The 21,428-nt window shown below is 42.6% G+C and overlaps 1 protein-coding gene across 1 annotated transcript; it reads left to right on the forward strand.

Annotated features, from left to right (window-relative positions):
* The first annotated feature begins 10,052 nt into the window (after positions 1-10,052).
* On the forward strand, positions 10,053-15,492 carry LOC142490718 (uncharacterized). Its single transcript, XM_075593134.1, has 5 exons — positions 10,053-10,353; positions 12,127-12,432; positions 13,831-13,908; positions 14,274-15,176; positions 15,231-15,492. The coding sequence occupies exons 1-5, from the start codon at positions 10,053-10,055 to the stop codon at positions 15,380-15,382; spliced, it is 1,740 nt and encodes a 579-aa protein (XP_075449249.1). The 3' UTR covers positions 15,383-15,492.
* Positions 15,493-21,428: the final 5,936 nt, after the last annotated feature.

The raw sequence follows: 21,428 nt of genomic DNA on the forward strand, positions 1-21,428 counted from the left end.
AGATTGGTTTAACATTTAAAATCACCGTGGTGAGGAAGTTGTGGGAATTTTTATCCCCGTGGGTCACACATGCCCTCCACTGAACTCTGACCTCACAGAGCCATACGCACACTCCATTGGTTCAGAAAACTTAGGGCAGTGAGCCTTAATATGTCCCGCCATCCCACACTCAAAACAAACAATTGGACCAGTTCGGTCTTGAAATCCTTACATAGATTTAGAGTTTTGTCCTTATCCAGATTTTCTTCCACTCCCACAAACTGTGCGGCCGGTCGCAGGTCTTTGTTCTGGCACTGGCTTCTACTGTTGGGCCATGGGTTTTGGTTTGTGCGAGAGAACATGGAGCGGAACAGTTCATGGGTGGCTAGAAAATATTCTACTGCGCCTACCATGGCATCATAAGTGAGGGGATCTCCTTGTCCCACCCAATGTCGGAGGTCCTGGGGTAATGCTCGAATGGATCGGTCCAACACCACCATCTCAAGGATCTGGGTTGGGCTATATGCTTCTTGTTTTAGCCACTTGGTCGCCAGATGGATCAAATCCCATAACTGGGATCTGGGTGACTTCTGTTCCTAGTATCTCCATGTATGGAACCTTTGCGTACAGACTGCTGGAGTCACTCCAATCCTTGCAAGGATTTCGCTTTTTAGACGGTCATAATCTGCTGCGGCTTCTTCATCAAGGTCACAATATGTTTTTTGGGCTTCCCCTAGTAGAAAGAGTGCGATAATCCCAGCCCATTTGGGGCAGTCCCAACTTACCCTGGAAGCGATTCGCTCAAAGGACCGGAGGTAACCCTCTATGTCATCTTGTGGTGTCATTTTCTGCAGGTATAGAGAGTAGGGGAGGTGTAAAACTCCACCTAACTGGTGCTACAGGTATAACACCACAGATGGTGACCTCAAAAGGTTTATCCAAGATATAAACATAATAGCAATAATCCGCAATGCCCAATAAAGTCCTGCTCACTAAATAGCCCCATACAAAACCCGCATGGGGGATCTGAACTGTGCGGGTTGGGGTTAGTAATGAAAACCACACTCACCCCGTATAAGGCTGTGCAAAGCACTGAGGAAGGTCGCTCTCTGCAGACCAAAATGTTGGTTGAAGTGCCTGTATTCTCTTCAATACATACTGCATTTGAATATACTCCTGGTGTGCTGTCTCCTAATTACCGGATCCCAATCTGGTAATATCATCTCCATCCTTATCTATGGGATTAGCATCTGGATATTTTGGATACTTGAGTGCTAGTTGTTGCAATTTACTATATATATACTATACTTTATATATATTTTAACATCGTATATATTTAACATAGTGGCAAGCTCCTATTGGCCCAAGCTGTTTGGGCCAAAGGAGCTCTCCACGATGTTAAATCCACTCGCCCGGGGCGTGCAAATGTTTGTCGAACACTGTATATATTATATATGTGTGTGTATATTCCATGCTGTTATATTGTATATTGGTGTTTCGTATGCTGTTGCCAACTGTTGTTTTTGCATCTGAGGATGGGATTGAAGGATTTGATGGTGTGAGCATGACTGGAAGTGCATACTTCTTCTGTTTCTGTTAGTCTCCCACATGCCAATTAGATCACTCACCCTTGGAGGGTATGTATACTATAGCATGCACTTATCACTGAACTTTATCTTGGCAAAGATTCTCAAGTGGACAGAAACGTTGATCGCACTGTAATAAATGTTCTATTTTTGAAAGACCACTGGAGTGCTTCTCTCTCTTCACTCTCTGTATCATCTGTGATTCCGTAAGTAGCAGAACAACGTTTTCTGAGCAACCGTGGTGTCTACATCTGGTACCGTGAGCACACATTTACTTGGACTATTTATGTGTATTTAGAATTGTTGTTGAACAGATTTGGATTGCATCTGAAATATTGTTATGAATATCTTTACTGTTTTTTTGTGTGTTTATATACTTTCTATATTGCTTCCATTTTTTGTAATTCTAGTTTTTCTTCTATTTCTGGAACTTGTTGAACATGAATGATTTTGCTGAGAAGGCAGGGGCCAACACTGAGCATCCAAATACACTGTCTGAGATCTCTAAAATACTATTCCGTAGTATATTCACTGAGGTAGATATTTACCACTTGATATATATCATGAACTGTTAAAATTGAAGAAGTGGAAGACAGACCTGTTGATGCATGGTATCACTTTATCTGACTAACACAGGTATAGAAGGATCCCTAGGAGATTCTGCATACGTAACATCCCGACATTGGGGAGGACTGACCCGGAGTTTTTCCGCAAGTTTAGTGCAATATATTTAACAAATAATCTGTTGACCTTATGCACTTATTAATCGACCAGGTTGGTAATAAACTGGTTAAAACTGTAAGGGCATTGTATTGTTTGATACACAACATGCAGGCACACTCACGACTGACCAAACTCAGGAATGGCTAAAAAAAACTTCAGACTAGTGTTTGTAGGTACAGAGATTAGGTAGTTAAATTTAAAGATGTGAAACTGGTGAAAGTTTTTCCTGACTATAAAGAGCACCGTGTTTATAGGTGGTTGCTTGGAACTACTGACCACTGAACAGATGGTTTCCTAGATGCAGGCAGGATTTTGAAACTGCTAGAGTTAGTCCCTCATCTGACAGTAAACCGATTTGATAGACTCAAGCCTACTACAGAACCCAAGGACCATTTTTTTACACAAACGTGCATACAACTTATGTACGAGACTGGTGCAAGCAAGCGACAAAGGACACACATCAAACGAGGGAGTATGTACTGTACAAAAGGGTGGTGCCGCCTCCCAAGATGAGGGCGACACTAATTTTCAACTTGTCTGATACTATACTTACTGATGTTGAAACTAAACTCCTAGATACAAGATTATCGTTTGTTATTATCAGTATACCTGAATTATTCTCTTTACATGTTGATTTTATATAAATATAACGTCACCTTAAATTGAAAGATTTTTCTCTGATAGACCTATTCCAAGACCGCTGTCAACCTTTAAAGTCCCTAACACCATTGTTTCACCGGTTCCTAATTTGTCTATATAGACGATTATGCAATTAGTACATCAAGCTATTTGGACCAATGGTAGGATAGTTTTCAAACTGTCCTCTAAGCATGAGGCGTTCAAACTAATCAAGAATAATGTGGGCATTATAGTGCGTCCCGCTGATAGAGGGGAGCACTAGTCATCCTTAATGTTTGTGACTATCACACAGAAGTACTGGGACAATTGTGCAATGAAATTGCCTATGACAAGTTGGGATCTGATCCTACTATAAAATTTGAGAGGAAAATTGATGAGATCATTATTTGGGCAGACAACAATTGTAGATTGACGGACATACAGCTACATTTCTCACACAGAGTATTCCAATGATCAATTTCATATGTGCTGCCTAAAATACACACTGCACTTATTACTTATTATACTGATTATATTGGCACGCATATCGTTATGTCAGCCGTGGTCAAACTTTTGGCTTCAACCACACGTACTGACACTCAAGAGCTATCTTACAGACATGACTGTTTTTCTTAACCAACTAAGAGCTATTCCAGATATCCCTTATGGCACATTTCTGGTCACCAGGGGGGTGACCAGTTTATACACAGTTATCCCTCATGATGAAGATTTGCAGGCCGTTGAGGATGTACTGAATAGTGGGGATATCATAAGGGACACCATATGGCATATCTATTAGACATGATGAGGATTGTGCTGACCTGTAATTACTTTAAATTTGAGACAAGTTACTATTTTGTATTCACAGCTGCATTTAATCTGAACCCCTTCAGTGGACATCTGGATCCTCCCAAAGGCCTGGTGGGGCTCCCCTCTGCACAGGACCACCAGCATGCTAAGGGTTAACATTTGCTTGTACTTTTTGGAATGTCAACCCCACCCACTTGAATATTAATGAGCAAAGAGGACACAAAGAACTTTGTATTCACAGCTACATTTAATCTGAACCCTTTCAGTGTACATCTGAGTCACCCCAAAGGCGGACGGATGCCTGTTCAGGCTACCCAAGAGCTGCTCCCCTTTGCACAGGACCAGTGTGCTAAGGGGTAACATTTGCTTGTACATTGTGGAACGTCAACCCCACCCACTGGAATGTGAATGAGCCAAGAGGACACAAATAACTTTGTATTCACAGCTGCATTTAATCTGAACCCCTTCAGTGTGCATCTGCATTCCCCAAAGTCGGAAAGTTGCCAAAGGGCAGCTAAAGAGTGTGAGCCGTTTGCTGTCATTCGCTGATGTTTGGTGATGTTAAAACTTCTCTATTTCAATCTGAAATTCACCAGCTCTAATATCCCGTTTACCCAATTTTCCAACTCTATCTGTCCATGAAATTTCTGTGAATTGACTGTATAACCTCTGATCTTTTAATTTAACCATGTATTGTTATAACTCTGAGGTAACTCTGAATGTATAACTTCCTGGTAAAAATAAAATATATATATAAATAAAATTTGCAACATACAGGCACTGCGATGGGGTTGAACATGACCCCATCCTTTGCCAACTTATATTTGGGGACGCATGAGGAGTTGCATATACTCTCAGACCATAAATTCAAACAACACATTCTCTACTACAGTAGATACATCGACAACATATTTAGATTATGGATTGATACACTGACTGATCTTCTTATGTTTGTTCTAGTTCTTAATTCACTTGACATTTCAATTAGGTTCACCTCATCCACCAGGTATGACTTCCACTTTGTAGATTTCCTTGTGACGTGTGACAATGGTTTGATTAGCACCACATTATACACCAAAAGCAACTGACCGAAACAGCCTATTACATGCAACTAGTTATCACCCTACCATGTTGAAAGCAGAACTAACAAATTCCCAGTTATTGAGGGTGGTGCGGGACCCTACTGAGCAACTACACCTAGTATAGGCTGTAGCTGATAGGTTCATTTACGGGGTTACAATAGGCAGGAAGTGACAACACAAGTCAATAGGGCATTGACTGCAGATAAGGAAGCCCTTCTCCAAAATCAGGGGAGGCTAGAATACGGTAGTGACTACCTTCTCAGCATTGTCTAGTTGTGTCAAGGGCCCGGTTAATATATATTAATATCTGTTAGCAACAGATCCTAGACTTTGGAAGTATGCATGCAATAAGAGTTTGTTTGCACTTAAAAAAAATTGGAGTTTAAGAGATATACTTGTCCAGATGGACCCGGCAGACAAATATGCATAATTTTTCCCTAAACTGATCCTAACCCAATTGAGAATTATTTATTTATTTTTTAAATATTTTACCAGGAAGTAATACATTGAGAGTTACCGCTCATTTTCAAGTATGATCTGGGCATAGGGTTAAGATGACAAATAATACATGGTTACAAATACAGTTACATAAGTGAACAGGGTGTACATTATATGCAAGGCATTGCATGCACAGTTAGAGATAATATATATTATAGGCATATGTAATAGTTACAGACCAGATTAAAATTTGAGGCAGTCTTAGTTTTGAAATAACTTAAACTGGTGGTGGCTGTGAAGGGCCGGTTCAAGTGTCAGGGGTGTAGTACGTGCAGAAGTGGACTTATTGAAGGGTTATCCTTAAAACATCCACATTCCGGAAGGAAGATCAAGATCACATTGTTCCTTATGTGCCACTCAACCTCTATAGTCTATCTGATCCAGTGACATTGCAGTCTCATACAGTATACATTGGCAAGATGGACCGCTCATTTCCAGATCGTATGAACAAGCATCAATCTAGCATTCGGCTGGCCCTCAAGAAGGGTGAAACCACAAAACATGTTGAAACACATTTTTTGGATAATGGACATCAATTATCCTCATTATGCTACATGGTCAAAGACCAGGTACCTCGACAGGAATGGAAAGGTGACACAAGTACAGTGATTTATGAGAAGAGAAGCCAAGTGCATTTTCCAACTGGACACTGTTACACTGAGAGGCCTCAACGAGGAAGGATGGGGCCATTTTCGACACCATCGCAATGCCAGTATGTTGCAAATAGTAGCTCATCTCAAATTACCGCTTAAGATGCAGGGCTGTATTTCTTTGCCATCCACATGGATGATGTAGATACCTGAGTACAGTAAGGTGCCTTGGATTAACTCTGTGGGTATCCATGTTTCTGAATTCTTTTGAACTATCTTCTGGGAGAGAATACGGTGTGCTGCGTAGCTGTGCTGCGTAGCTGTCTTTGTCCCTGTCTGCAGCCTTTTCTCCATCTGCAGCATCTCCCCACAGCACTGAAGGTAATATGCAGGGATGTATTTCTTTGCCAAACCTTGTATGATGTTGATGCCCTTATATGCATCTGTACATTATGAGGGGAAGGTTATAGGAGAAGTATGAGGTGAGAGAGGAAGAGGAGAAGGAGGGGTGAGAGAGGAAGCGGAGAAGGAGGCTGATGAGAAAGGAGGAGGAGGAGGTGCGAACGGAAGAGGAGAAGGAGGGGGGTGAGGGAGGAAGAGGAGAAGGAGGGATGTGAGGGATGCAGTAGAGAAGGGGTGGGGTGATAGAAGAAGAGGAGAAGGAGGGGGTTGAGATAGGAGAAGGAGGGGATGAGAGAGGAGGTGTGGGGGTGTGAGACAAGAGAGGATGAGGAGAGGGAGTGATATTATGGGGCTATAATACTATGTAAAGAAAAATCTGAAAGTTCAGTTGGGTGTGGGGGAATGGCGGGGGGCACAGGGCTGAAGGTTCGCCTTGGATGCCGAATTCACTTGCACTGTCCCTGGCCCCAGCCAATGAGAAGGTAATAACTTTTAATAGAGGAGTGGCTCAGTGAGTAAAAGACTCACTGGCACGGAGTTTGAAGCCAGGGAGCCTTGTTAAATTCCCGGTGCCTGCTCCTTGTGACCTTGGGCAAGTCACCTTATCTCCCTGAAGATACCCTCAGGCACCAAAAACATAGATTGTAAGCTCCACAGGGCAGGGACTTGTGCCTGCAAAATGTCTCTATAAAGCACTGCGTAAAACAAGCAGCGCTATACAAGAACATGCTATATTATTATAATCTTTTGACACCACTAGAATTGGGGGGGCGTAAGATTATTAAGGAGGGGCACGGGCAGCGTGCGTGGAAACCTAGAGGCGGGCAGAGCTGTGCATGGGCGGCCAAGAAGCAGCGCCGTGCGGATGTTGCTTCTCTGCTCTGTCTGCCTGCTGTGGGGGCAGGGCCTTGCTGTGGGGCGGGGCTTTCCTTCCCTGCACACAGACAAGCCCTCCTCCTCCTGTGTTACCCACTTTCCAGCAGCATGGGAGAAGGGAGCAGGCTTACAGTAGTACTTCCCCCCCCAACCCCCCCTGCTCATGCTTGCAAAATTTTGCAGGACACCCTGCGCTCATGCTTGGAGAGCTGGTGATGTCACCACTCTCAGCAGCAGTGTGGACGCAGCCTAATTTTGCAAGAGCGAGCTGTTGAAATAAGTATTTAGACATATTTGTATTAACATTTTATACTGTTTAATAAAGGTTTTTATTTTTTCATGTTATTATTTTTTATTACATCAGGCAAGGGGGGGGGGGTGAGAAATTTCATGAATGAAAAGGGGGGCTCGGCATAAAAAGTTTGCTCACCCCTGATCTAGAACATAGTAATACTGCTTTATATGTATTGAGTTAACATTATAACTTTAAACTGGTTAATTAACCAGTATTGCTACACCCTAACAACCGCCTACCTGGGGATTTTAACCTATTATATGTTATTTCTAAACGTTGTTGTTGTGTATTATTGATATAAAATGTTGGTATTTTAGTGCCATTGTGAGAACAATACTCACATTGATGTGTCGATTCGAGGACAATTAACTACTCCTCTAGTGGTTATTGTATACCCCAACCACTACGGTATTCATATTATACTTTGAGTACAGCAATTGGGGTTATTGTGTTAACTTCAGGTTAACTTTTGTCTCTTAATATATGTATTCACCACAGTGCACCTTAGTTGACTATTTAGTATAATTGGAGAGCGTTTATTCAACTTTTATATATTCGATCACACATTGGAAGTTACCTTGAAGACGTGATCCCGCGACAGATCGTGCCAAATGATTAAGTGGAGCAGCGGATCGTCATCATATTGGCACATTGGGGCATGAAGGAAATTCCAGTATCTCATAACACGCCTAAATACATCTGATGTTTGTGAGTTTTAAATTGTGATTGTTGGAAACCATTAAATTTTTATCAGTGATATTACACTAGGATTGGGCGCTCTCTACTTGTTTATATATATATAAATATATGTAGCCAGGTCCCCTCTGGGAGTTCCCCTTGTTTCCCTTCACCTCTGCTGTGTGCGCGAGTGCCCGGTGAGCGCTGGTACTATGGGGGGGGGGAGGGAAGGGCGGTTGCAGGGGCGATCATATCGCCGGAAGCTCTGGCGGCACCCTCTGCAGGGCGCCACCATTTTGTGTATCGCATGGTGCATGCGCAAAGCTGGCGCATGCGCAGAACAGCCCCTTGAGCCAGGGGCTATGTCAGGGGAGCTCAAGCATGCGCAGATGATAGCGAAATATAGGGAAGGCTCCGCAGGGACTACAGCCCCCAGCACGCAGAGGGGCATGCAGTTAGGTGTTCAAACACAGGCAATTGCACTGCAGTATTCACAGAGGACTGGAATGGGTACATTCGGTGCTTCAGGACCACGTTAGTCGAAGCTGGGACACAGAGAGGTGAGGGTGTATGTGCAGGGCATCTGTGGACCCTGAACTAGGCCAGAGACCCCCCTGATAGGCCCCAGCTAGGGCTAGACTCCCCTGCAAGTTTGTGGCTGCTACAGGGACAGGCCCCTAGGCAGGGACACTGCCCCATTAGCTGAGTAAGCATTAGGGATACAGCTGCACACTGCGCAGCTCTGACTGTCTGTGGTCTGGGACCAGATCACACAGAAAGTGTTTAGAGACTATCTGCATGTGGGACCCTCCAGCTGGATACCAGGAGGACTCATCACAGAGGCAGACACCTTCGCTGGATCAGCGGATCCTGTATATCTCTCAGCCGGCGTGCTCGGGTGCTGGAGCACCCAGCAGATACCTATACAGAAGTGCACCAACCATTTACACCTAGACTAGTGGGCAGCGCTGTCTCACACATTGGGATTGGGTGTCGGACTCTTTGGGACATGGTGTGGGTTACACGTTGGTGGGTTACAGCCCTGCGAGGCTTGATGGGTAGCTGTAACTAGTAGCATTATTATTCTTATTACTGTTATGGTCATCAGTATAGGGTATTGTTATTTTATACAGTGTGTTTGTGTATTAGTACATTTGGTTCCTGTGAAGGGCTCATCCCACTACGTTGGGATCCCTTTCAGGTGGAGGCGCTGCACCAAGATTATTGTTGCTATATCACCCCAGGCTCCCCATGGCGGAGACTTGGGATCTCCGTGAGCCAACAAATAATGTCAGCACCAGCAGCCTCTCTACACTAGGAAGAAAGAGGGCTACATTTGGAGGCGCTGCTGAAAACTCAGACCTGGGGTGCCCATAGCTGTAAAGCACACAGAATCATGTTAACACCCTCAAGCCATGAGGTCCATGCTTGGGCCTTCAAGGTTAAAGAACTACCCAGTCACGTAGTTGCAGTAGGGAACGTTCCCGCTCTACTCGATGAGAGTGAAATCCGGGACTCCCTAAAGAGACTCCTGGGCCTAGACAGAGTGTGGGTGGGAGGACGAGAGTTTGATACCACCTTCATTGGAGTACCATACTACTGACGGTGGGTCAGGTAAAATGCCGGGAAAATGCCCCTCAACTTTACAAGCCCTAGAGGCCCCACCAGAAGGCTACCCCCTTATATACCCAAACTTACCAGAGATCCGAGAGATGTTTACCTCAGTGGTCTCCCCCCAAACCAAACCATTCCCCGATGGCCCTCCACCAGTGACTGGCAAACTACTGTACTACCCCTAACAGAGTAGACACAATCCTACCACGAGTAGCCTTCACCTTGAGTGCTCTCCAGGGGGATAACAGCTGGGTCAGAAGTCCACCACATACACCTACCACAGTTAGTGGAGGCACTAATCATGTCATCCCAGTCACAAAATTACAGGAAGCTCAAAGCCTTCTCCGGGGTCCTTCCTACGCCTGTCGGAGAAGAAGGAAAAGACTCCTGGAAAGAACATACACTGGAGGTACTAGAAGAATGGCCCTGCACCGATGCAGTAAAAAAGCAGCACGTCATGGAATGCCTTTGGCCCCCAGCCTCTACAATAGCAGGCATACACCGGGAACAACACCCAGACCTGACACCTCAGATGCTGGTGGATTTCCTGATAGAAGCCTATGGGTTGGTGGAGGATGAAGGAGAGATCTGGGCTAGATACAGTACTTTGCGCTCTACCAGAAAGAGGGAGAAGAGTTGTCGGCGTTCATTCACTGCATCCAATTGGTCCCAGGGACTCTATTCAACCGCAAGCTGATCCTGTACTTTTTATTTTCTTCTTTTTTTTTAAACATTGAAACATCACCAAGAATCCAGAATTACATAATTGACAAAAAAAGTAGTACTAGCCATAGGTTATCCATTCCATAAAAGCTTTACAGTACCACTACCCTTCTTAAGTAACCTTTAATTAATTGCTTCAAGGGATCTTATTACCACCTGCTCAGATCCAGGAACCCTAAATCACATCTAATGTCTCTCCTCTTTCACAGTCTTCTCCTCACTTAGGGCCTCATGCAGTAAGCGTCGATTATGTGAAATCGGCAATCTTACCGATTAGTCATGTTATTGGCGATTTTTCCTCTCCGTATGCAGTAAGTGCCGAATACATTCAAAATCAACCCGAAAACAAATCCGCCCACTCTCACGATGATTAGCCGATCACACACAGGTGTATCGGCGTGCGTGGCGCGGTGCTGTTAGGTTGCCCAATCACAAATCTTGCTGAATCAGGCGAAACAAGCATGTTTTGGATTGCGCGCCATATTTAAAGGCAACGTGTACTGCTAATCATTCTCTGTGTTGTTGGGAGTGAGAAAGAGAGAGACGCACAGAGCTGGACGATTGAAGATTTGCATATTGACTGAGAGACTTGTTGTGTATTGGGTGAGCTTTGTCTTTTGTTGTTTTGTTTACATCTTTGTCTTGTTTTATATGTGGAAGTGTTTCGTGTGATTGCCTGTACATTTATTGTCTGTTTTTTGTGAGTGCTGGAAGTATGCCCGCAAAGCGTGGGAAGAGTGATGCCGGTGGGAGTAGGAGTGCTACTCGTGCGAGTACGCGTCGGAGTGAACGTACTGTTCAGGGGAGTGATGTTGCTGAGAGTGAGAGTGGTGTTGCAGGGAGTGGGAGTGCTGGTGCTGCGAGTGGTGTTGCTGGGAGTGGGAGTGCTGTTGCTGGGAGTGGGAGTGCTGTTGCTGGGAGTGGGAGTGCTGTTGCTGGGAGTGGGAGTGCTGGGAGTGCTGGTGCTAGGAGTGTGAGTGCTGTTGCTAGGAGTGGGAGTGCTGGTGCTAGGAGTGGGAGTGCTGGTGCTAGGAGTGGGAGTGCTGGTGCTGGGAGTGCTGCTGGTGGCGCAGTTGCAGATGGGGTGGATGGTGGTGGCGTGCTTGCTGGTGGGCAGCTTTTGGAGGCTCTTCCATTGGAAGAAGGAGAGTCCAGTCAGCACCAGCCAAGCTCTGACCCTAAACCTGCTCGGAAGAAACGTGTGGAGAAGCCACGTAATCCTCGCTTCAATGACCAGGAAAATACAGCTCTTGTCACTGGCATTCTGGAGCACTATGACAGTATATATGGACATTTACTAGGTAAGTGTACCTTTACATTTATTATTCAAATACATGTGATCCTAGGTCATCTGAGTTTTGTTCATATGCAAATATGGGTTCACAATATCTTTCTATGTTAATTAGTCTGGAAACACAGCTTTTTATCATGCCTTACAAGGACAACTAAACACAGGCGGTCAATTTGCCATAACTGCATACAATATGAATGCAAGCTTGCTTACATGTATAGGTTTAGTAGTGAATGCTCATGTGCTTCACATATTACACATAAAACAGCATGTTTGCTATCTCTTGGAACAGCTAGCAGTGTAGGAAACTGGTGCTTATATTATTATTAATTTACCTCATATATTTTATATGTTTTTCAAGGGCGGACAAGTTCAGCAAGCAGAAAAGAGATGTGGGACACAATAGTCATTGGTGTCAATGCGTGTGGGAATCATGTGAGGGACAAGCGGAGTTGTCACAAGAGATTTGATGATATTAGGTCCAAATTGAAAAAGAAAATACAACACCAACGCGTGCATGCTACTGGCACTGGAGGTGGGCCCACACCACAACGTCTCATATTAAGTCCATTGGAGGAGCTGCTTCGGGCAAAATTACTTCCCGTCGTCGTGGAAGGCTTACCTGGTGACCGTGATATAGGAATTTACCCCTCACAATTTCCACCAGGTGAGAAATATTACTGTACTAGGCGTGTCGTTGCTTACAGTTATTTTGCATAGTTACACTGCTTTTTATACTGTCTTCACAATATAAGCATACCTGCATCTATATATGTATATGTATGATTCTGTATATATATATATCTCAAAATAGACATATATGTTGTAGTCCTACTAAAAGCAGTAACTAATATAGCACGTGCCATTGCGTGCTCATTTACATGTGAATTCCCAAAATGCATTGCTGCAGTGGAAGCAATTGATGGTGGGCGAAGATGGGGAACAACAGGGTAGTACACATGTGTAACACATGTTAATCAGAAATTATTACTAGCTACAGGTACAGAACAGAAATATGTATAATATTATTGTGTATTTTATTTATTTTACTCCGACAAACATGACATTACTGCCTATTTTAAGCATGCATCAAATATATTGCATGCAACGGCCTACAAACATCACTTGCACTAACACATCTATAGTTGTTTATGAAAGGGTCCATTTTTGCTTTAACTCATATACAGACAGCATAATGAGGCACACGTATCATATTTTATGTCATTGTTTTCATAACTTAAAAACTGCACACGACTATTTAGCTCATCTACCATTGTGTTAAAGCAGCTGCAATTAATATCTCATCACAGCATACACTTCAACAGAGGGGGTGGGGTTCAGCACACACACTAATTGCAGCCTCATTTTAGGGTCAACTTAGTTCACACCATTTTCACCTGTTTCAAGTAATTGAAAGGTGTGGCTGATTAGGCTTTTTGGGGAAGGGAATACCGTTCTTACAACCTGACTAGCACAACTGAAGTTAATCACACTCATTTGAAAGCTTCACTTTAGCTACTAAATGCCCCAACAACTCATTACTTATCAAACCGTACGTCACACATTAGTTCACTCATATCTATAGTTGAACTACTACTATCAACGACACATTATCACACACTGCATGTGCTGTCTTGTTTAGTCACAGCCACATTCATGTGTGCCACATCTTATATTAATGTACCACACATATCCTTTACCAAAAACAACACTTTTTGCAATATGACCACCTTCATGATAACCATTGTGAATGGTCATCTCATGATAGTTATGTACATTATGATACTGATATCACTACACAACATATGATTTTTATGTACAAATTTTATCTATTTATCCTCACGCATTACTGCAGGAACATAGTATGTTTTATGTTAGTGAACTCAAAAGTTCTAAGTACACAGGCATGTACATTGTTATTACAACTATTTATGTTCACTTTCACACACACATTTTGGGTTAAGGAAATGATGCTGTTAGGTACTCATAAATACAGAACATACAATAACTGTTTGTTCAATATTTACACATGTAAATGTAAAACTTATGTTATTGTTATATATAGTTGCCCCTGAAGGACATGTGTCACCTGAGACTGAACAAGTGTCTTCACCTGGGTCAGCCAGCTCAACACACCTAGAAGGTGAGTGTATCAGTTGGTGGCCATATAATATGTGCTCTTCTATATGTTATGTTGTCATGTTCATTATTTGTTTTGCACATCTTCTTTAAATAGGATTACTTAGTGTCAGTGAAAATGAAGTGTAAGGCAACTTGTATTGTGTTAGTGATGTTAACTATCATGTAGGAGTTGTGAGTTTACAGCAAGTTTTCAGTCACTCATATTTCATACTGAGTCCAAACATTATTCTTAAGTCAAGGTAGTTTTTAATGTGAGGTTATAAAACGTATGGAAACATGTTAGTTGTTACTTATGACACAGTAGAATTACATAGTAACACAGCAGAGATTAACATGCCATTTAATAATGTGTACATTTATTTGTAGAACATGATGAAGAGGATTTTGATGATGATGATGATGATGATGATGCCGCCGCCGCCGCCGCCATAGACACACAAATACAAGCAAGTGACCATGAAGAGGTTCCAATTGAAACTGTTTTACCGCCAAATCGTCCAGCAAAAACCACATATGATGCAATTGTAGCTTCTGAGGGAAAAATTGTGGAAGCAGAAAATCGTCGCCATTCTGACCTGATGACAGTGCTGGAAAGGATGATTGCACTGCAGGAAGAAACAGTTTCACAATTGGCACATCTCCACAGAGTCTTCATTGAAGTGCCTAAACAGTTGCAAAAAATCAACACCTCATTCGAAGCATTAGTTGTTCAGCAAACACAAGCTAATTACTGGAGAATGACTAATGTACCACAATTCAACAGCTCACAGGCAGGATCTGTTCATGCAGGTCAGTTTTCACCACATGCTTCTGATATTCATTCACCAGGCCCAAATGTTACCAGTCAAGTAGCAGACATTGCTGTGCAGGTTCCTGACGACATCCTACCGCTGCCATCTGTACAAATTCAGCAGCTGACACCTACAAAGGAGGCCACAAAAAGAAAACACAAGCAGTTACTACTGACCAGTTTTTGGTCAAAAACAACAAAAGACACACATGAAACAGACCAACCATCACTTGTGCAGTGTCTACCAACTTGCTCACATGTGTCAGTGGGCACAAGCCCTGTCCGTGAACAGTCACTACCCAAAAGCCCTGTAGGTGAGTCACTGCCCAAAAGCCCTGTAGGTGAGTCGCTGCCCAAAAGCCCTGTAGGTGAGTCACTGGCCACAAGCCCTGTAGGTGAGTCACTGGCCACAAGCCCTGTAGGTGAACAGTCACTACCCAAAAGCCCTGTAGGTGAGTCACTGCCCAAAAGCCCTGTAGGTGAATCGCTGCCCAAAAGCCATGTAGGTGAATCACTGCCCAAAAGCCCTGTAGGTGAGTCACTGGCCACAAGCCCTGCCCGTGAAGTGCCAGAGGCCACTCAAAGTGGCTCTGTTGTACCTAAAGTTGGTGGCAAAAGAAAAAGGAAAATTCAAGAGACAACAAGCAGGCCTGTTACTCGCTCGCAAAAAGAACAAAAAAAATAAATTTTAAAATTCACAAAATATGTCTTTGGCCTTGTTTTGTTGACTTCAGATTATCTAATTACTATTGTATGTATGCTGAAGACTGTGTTGTTTCCAAACTTTCAAGTATGTTCTTGTACACGTGTAGTTTTGGAAATGTTAACACTCCTAATTAATGAATAGTGTTATAAATATTTATGTTTTAATCGTCTGTTCAGTAATGGTCCACCAGGAGCCAGTTGCTAAGTTTAGAGAAGCTGCCATTGACTTTGCAGCAAAACATTGCATTTGGGTGTGTTAATTGATGTAATCATTGCATGTGCATATTATTTTCATGCAATTATAAAAGCACCTATTTAACTGCAAACATCTTTCTTGTACGTGTACAGCAGGATTTTGTGTTAAATATTACTTACCTTTGGTGGCCATTGTAATGTTGTCCTTTAATCATTTATGTGTTCTTGTTTCAAGAACATCTCTGAATTTATACTAAAATATATGTAGTATGTATTGATATATGCACACACACACACAGACACACACTGTGTGTGTGTGTGTGTGTATATATATATAGTACTATCTAAACTGCTATAGATGTATTTACAAAAAACATACACTTCATGCTTCCTTGTGAAAACACACTATTTTAATAATACAGGCCTAATGTTTGACAACTATACTAAGTGTGAGCCTCTAACATTATTGGGTGCAAACAAATGTTTATGACTTAATTCACTCATGTTTATCACCATTTAAATAGGTTTCATACAAGGCCTACTTACTGCCATCAATATGTTGTGTGTACTCCTGCAATATAAAAAAAAAAAAAAAAAGATACATTATATATATATATATATATATATATACATATATATATATATATATATATATATATTGTGACATAGTCCAAAGATGTTAGGCAGCTTTCTGCCCCATTTTAGAGCAGAAAGTGCAGGAATAGTTACAAATGATCCGTTCCACAGCTTCCCATTAACTCAGGCAGCTGGATGGAAAATCCAGACCACAGATTACCATGGCTCTAGTTCTCCCTCACCTGCTCTTCTAATCACATGCACAGGTATTTAGAGCAGAGAGGTTTTGCATTTCTCTCTCTCTCTCCTTGGAGCCTGGAGGCTGGGGGTATCGCTGCTCCCCTGCATCCAGTATCGGGGTTGACGGCCCCTCCACGTATCACAGTACCAGAGGATTTGCCTGGACACGGGACCGAGTTCCCACCACGAACAGATAAGACCAAACAAATGTTTACTGCTGTTGCTAAAAGACTGTGCTGTATCTAAGTGACCCTAAATGAGAGAGCATTGTTTTAAGCTGGGGAACCAGGTTAGTTGGCCAGCAGCTGTTAGAGAGACTGATTCTATGTGTAGTTAGATCCCTGAAAGGGATAGGATTTTGTTTATATAATTTGGTTTCTTTTTACTTGAAATAACAGTGTGGGAAATACTGTAACAATGAAATGAGTGAACTGCTGAATGAAAGTATCTGAGTACCTCTAACCTACACATGTTAAAGCTGCAGTACCTTACTTGGATGAAAATAAAGCAGGCAGAAGCCTGAGTTAAGCAGCTTAATACTTTGCATGATCCTGTTTTTGTATTAAATAACCCTAGAAGACTGTGTCGGGAAGAACCCAGACAGACGTCAGCACTACAAAAGAGGGGCGTTTGTCACATATGGTGTAAGAATGCGGGCAGACACTAAAAAGTCTGTGGGTTTGCAAATAAATGCGGGGGGTTAAAATGGCCGCCCAGCTGAACTAAAGTACAGATGCTATGAGTGAAGTCTGTCCCGCTGTGTATATCAGTTGTGCTTCTAGCATACACAGAGAATGTGCGAAGTGTGGATGCAATAGCACCCTGAACCCAAACAGAAAACCAAAATGTTTTGCTGAAGAAAAAAAAAAAAAATTTTGCATCTAGCAAGTGCTGTTTGTAAAGCTTATGCCTTTTGCTGAAGTGAGTGAATTTGCAGCTAGCAAGTGCTGTATGTAAGCTGCTGAAGTAAGTGAAATTGCAGCTAGCAAATTGTCCCTGCCGGGTTTCTAAAATGGCCGACGTGAAATGTTTGTTGTGTAATGTACGTAACCATACAAAACAGTGTCCCTTCAGGCCATACTATGATCACGACCCTGGAGGAGAGCTGTACCCACAGATGAATTTAGTATGCTGGGCCTGTCATGAAGTAGGTCACATGGAAGATGTGTGCCCCAAAATTTTCAAAGACAAACAGCTGCAAAAGCAAGCAACGCCCTGTGAGTGCAAGCAAGATGTGGAAGCTGATAACAGTGAGTGTGTGCCCAGGACCACTGATATCTCTGGAGCTAATAAAGCAAAAAGAAAGAAAACTGTTCCTCAAGTCACAGGGGAAGTGACCGAGCCACTTGAACCTGCACTGTCAGGACATGCGTCAGAAAGGCGCCGAGATGAGCAACAGCCCATAGGGCCTGGCGCAATCGTCCCAGGAATGACGACACGCCTAGAGATGACAAAGGCTACTGCTACCATCATAGGCAGAGAGCCAAGCGAATCAAAGAAAACAAGAACTGACTGGAAACTATGCTATGAGATGTCCCAGAAAGATGTGCAAAACTTCATCACAGAGTTGGGGGTTTCTCGGCAAGAGGCTAGCGCGCTTAAAGCAGAGCTGGAACTCTCACGCCATGAGGTCTACGCTCGCAGCACAGAGCTGTGTACATTGAAGAAAACCTATGAGAATACCCTGAGTAATTTAGAGACTGTAAAAACAGAGAATGTAAGTCTGACACAGAAAAATTCAGACTTGACTGACCAGATCAGTGAAGGTGATGAGAAGCTTCACCAAGCAGAAAAAGTGGAGAAGCAATTGATCCAGGAAAAGTTAGAAATGCAGGAAGCACTGCAGAATACAGAATCAGCGGCGATCCAGGCGACACAAACTGCAGAGCTCCAAAAAATGGAGGCGCTGATGCAAACCCAGAGCAAGCACCAGAAAGAGGTGAAGACCCTGAGGGAGGTCTGGCACGATCAGGTTGAAGAGCTGCAGAAGCAGATGGCTGAGCGCGAGATACAGTGCGCCAAGAGAGAGGAGGTGTCCGTCCGTCAGGTGGTTTGCCTGACACTGCGCTATAAAAGCGAGATGGCCGATATCTACAAGCAGCTGGACCACACGGCAAATGAGGGGGCCCGGCTGCAGCTGGAGCTGGACAAGACCCGGAAGGAGCACCTGCAGCTGCAGGTCAAGAATAGAGAAAATGAAACAGAGTTAAACCTCGCTCTGAAACAGATGACGGACATGGGAGAAGCGGCTAAAGTGGTTCAGTCGGGCTATCAATCCTACCTCCTAACCAAGCAAGCTGTACGTTCCTATACGTGTATCTTCAATGCTGTTGCAATATTACGATTTGCTATAAAGATGAAGTTGGAGAAAGAGATTCCAAGGCTAAAAGAGACACGGTCACAAAAGGAGACCAGGGAACGTAAACTCAATGCCCTCACTGATGACAAAGAGGAAGGAGAAAGAATTGACTTTGATTGTGCTGCTGTTATTCCAGAAACAGATAGGCACCCTCCTGAGAATATTCTCCCTGATCTGGGATTCAAAAATCCAGATCCTCAATTTCATTTACGTTGTCCAGAAGATTATCAAACCAGTGGATACACCCAGGACACCACAGAAGATGTTTTAGCCAAGTGGGTGGCAGTTCCTGAAAACACAAACTTGTTGACAGATCCTGATGACGTGGTTAATATGGACTACGTTTGTACAGAGGCAACTAGGTCTCCAAAACCCAAAGGCCTGATAATGGCCACAAAAGGGAAATCAAAGATTGAAAAGAAAAAACAACGAAGGTTAACACGGCGCCTGAATAGTTCCATATCTCACCAATCTGGACCACACTGTGGAGCCAAGGAGAATCCGGTCCAAGGGTCTCATCAGAAGCTAAAGAAACAGTCCAGTCATTTGCAGGTTGCAGCGGACTATGAAATAAAGTCAAAGGATGCAATAGACTGGAAGTCAAAAAAAAAAAAAATGTTTGGGGGAACTGACCGATTTATTTTTTTTATTACACGTGTGGACTATGTCACGGACACTTAACTTTGCAAATAAGCATTTTTGTCAATATTACAATGTTATATTGGTTCTCTGTGTTGAAAATGTAGCTAAACTACAAATTAATATACAGGGTTGATGGCCCTTAAGATTACAAGGCTGTAGTATAAGAAAAAAAAAAAAAAATATTGGTTGCTTACAATATGGAGAAAAAAAAAAAAAAAAATGCCCTTTTCGGTTGGTAAATTTATAATGAGGTTCATATTCTAGAGTAGAAAAACCCAGGGAGGTAATAGAAATTGTCTGGTTTTGTGAATATATTTAGCAGATCCTGGGTTGCAAGAATGTGTGCTAGACATTTATTTTTCAAAATAGTTCCCTAATAGAGAGCAACAAAAAAATATGTTTGCCAAGTATAGTCTCTTATGACGAAACCTATTGTCCATAATTGCCGTGGAAAAAGTTCATATTCGTGTCATGTGAATACTTAATGTTGTACTGAGGAGTTAGCTCAAGTATTTCAGGTAGGACGCTCACCCCAGTGAGGTCCATGGCCGCTCACCCCAGTAGGTGTGAGCTGGGGAGGGGGATATGTGACATAGTCCAAAGATGTTAGGCAGCTTTCTGCCCCATTTTAGAGCAGAAATTGCAGGAATAGTTACAAATGATCCGTTCCACAGCTTCCCATTAACTCAGGCAGCTGGATGGAAAATCCAGACCACAGATTACCATGGCTCTAGTTCTCCCTCACCTGCTCTTCTAATCACATGCACAGGTATTTAGAGCAGAGAGGTTTTGCATTTCTCTCTCTCTCTCCTTGGAGCCTGGAGGCTGGGGGTATCGCTGCTCCCCTGCATCCAGTATCGGGGTTGACGGCCCCTCCACGTATCACAGTACCAGAGGATTTGCCTGGACACGGGACCGAGTTCCCACCACGAACAGATAAGACCAAACAAATGTTTACTGCTGTTGCTAAAAGACTGTGCTGTATCTAAGTGACCCTAAATGAGAGAGCATTGTTTTAAGCTGGGGAACCAGGTTAGTTGGCCAGCAGCTGTTAGAGAGACTGATTCTATGTGTAGTTAGATCCCTGAAAGGGATAGGATTTTGTTTATATAATTTGGTTTCTTTTTACTTGAAATAACAGTGTGGGAAATACTGTAACAATGAAATGAGTGAACTGCTGAATGAAAGTATCTGAGTACCTCTAACCTACACATGTTAAAGCTGCAGTACCTTACTTGGATGAAAATAAAGCAGGCAGAAGCCTGAGTTAAGCAGCTTAATACTTTGCATGATCCTGTTTTTGTATTAAATAACCCTAGAAGACTGTGTCGGGAAGAACCCAGACAGACGTCAGCACTACAAAAGAGGGGCGTTTGTCACAATATATATATATATATATATATATATATACATATACATATATACACACACACACACACACACACACACACTATACATATAGTACAATATACACTTTATATATATATATATATATTTTTATGAGAGAGATATATTTATATATATATAGATACACACGTATTTAAACTCATGCAGACAGGTAGTTAACCAGACTTTCAAATACACACAGAAAAGTATGTGGGAAAAAAACATTTCATTTTGCAGGTGTGTGTATTTACTGATATGGCTGTCTAAGCACTATTTTCACACAGTGCTCTTTGTTATTTTTCTAGAAAACTCAATGTTACTGAAATAAGTGTAGGAATGTTTTCACAAACGAGATAAAAAAATGATACATGTTTTTCCCATATTCGCCTATCACTAACCACAAAACTTAACCCAATTAAAAGGACACATCCAATTAGCGTTTGAAATAAGGAGTAAAAGTAGTTACTTTTGTTGACCTTGAAAACGAAACACAGGAATTTTTAGCCATTGAGCAGAATCATTTTGATGAGCAAAGAAGACAGAACTGCACACATCTTTTGTGCTACTCTGACATGGCTGATGAATTCGTTAACAATATGAATCCCCTTTTAGGGTATAAGTACATGGT

Source organism: Ascaphus truei, chromosome 3 (assembly GCF_040206685.1).
Source record: "Ascaphus truei isolate aAscTru1 chromosome 3, aAscTru1.hap1, whole genome shotgun sequence".
Lineage (NCBI taxonomy): Eukaryota > Metazoa > Chordata > Amphibia > Anura > Ascaphidae > Ascaphus > Ascaphus truei.

Excerpts from the sequence above, each read along its gene's own strand:
- LOC142490718 (XM_075593134.1), top strand. The coding sequence starts at position 10,053 with ATGTCATCCCAGTCACAAAATTACAGGAAGCTCAAAGCCTTCTCCGGG. Across the intron at positions 12,433-13,830 it reads CCCCTCACAATTTCCACCAG|TTGCCCCTGAAGGACATGTG; the intron begins GTGAGAAATATT and ends TGTTATATATAG. Across the intron at positions 13,909-14,273 it reads CAGCTCAACACACCTAGAAG|AACATGATGAAGAGGATTTT; the intron begins GTGAGTGTATCA and ends ATTTATTTGTAG.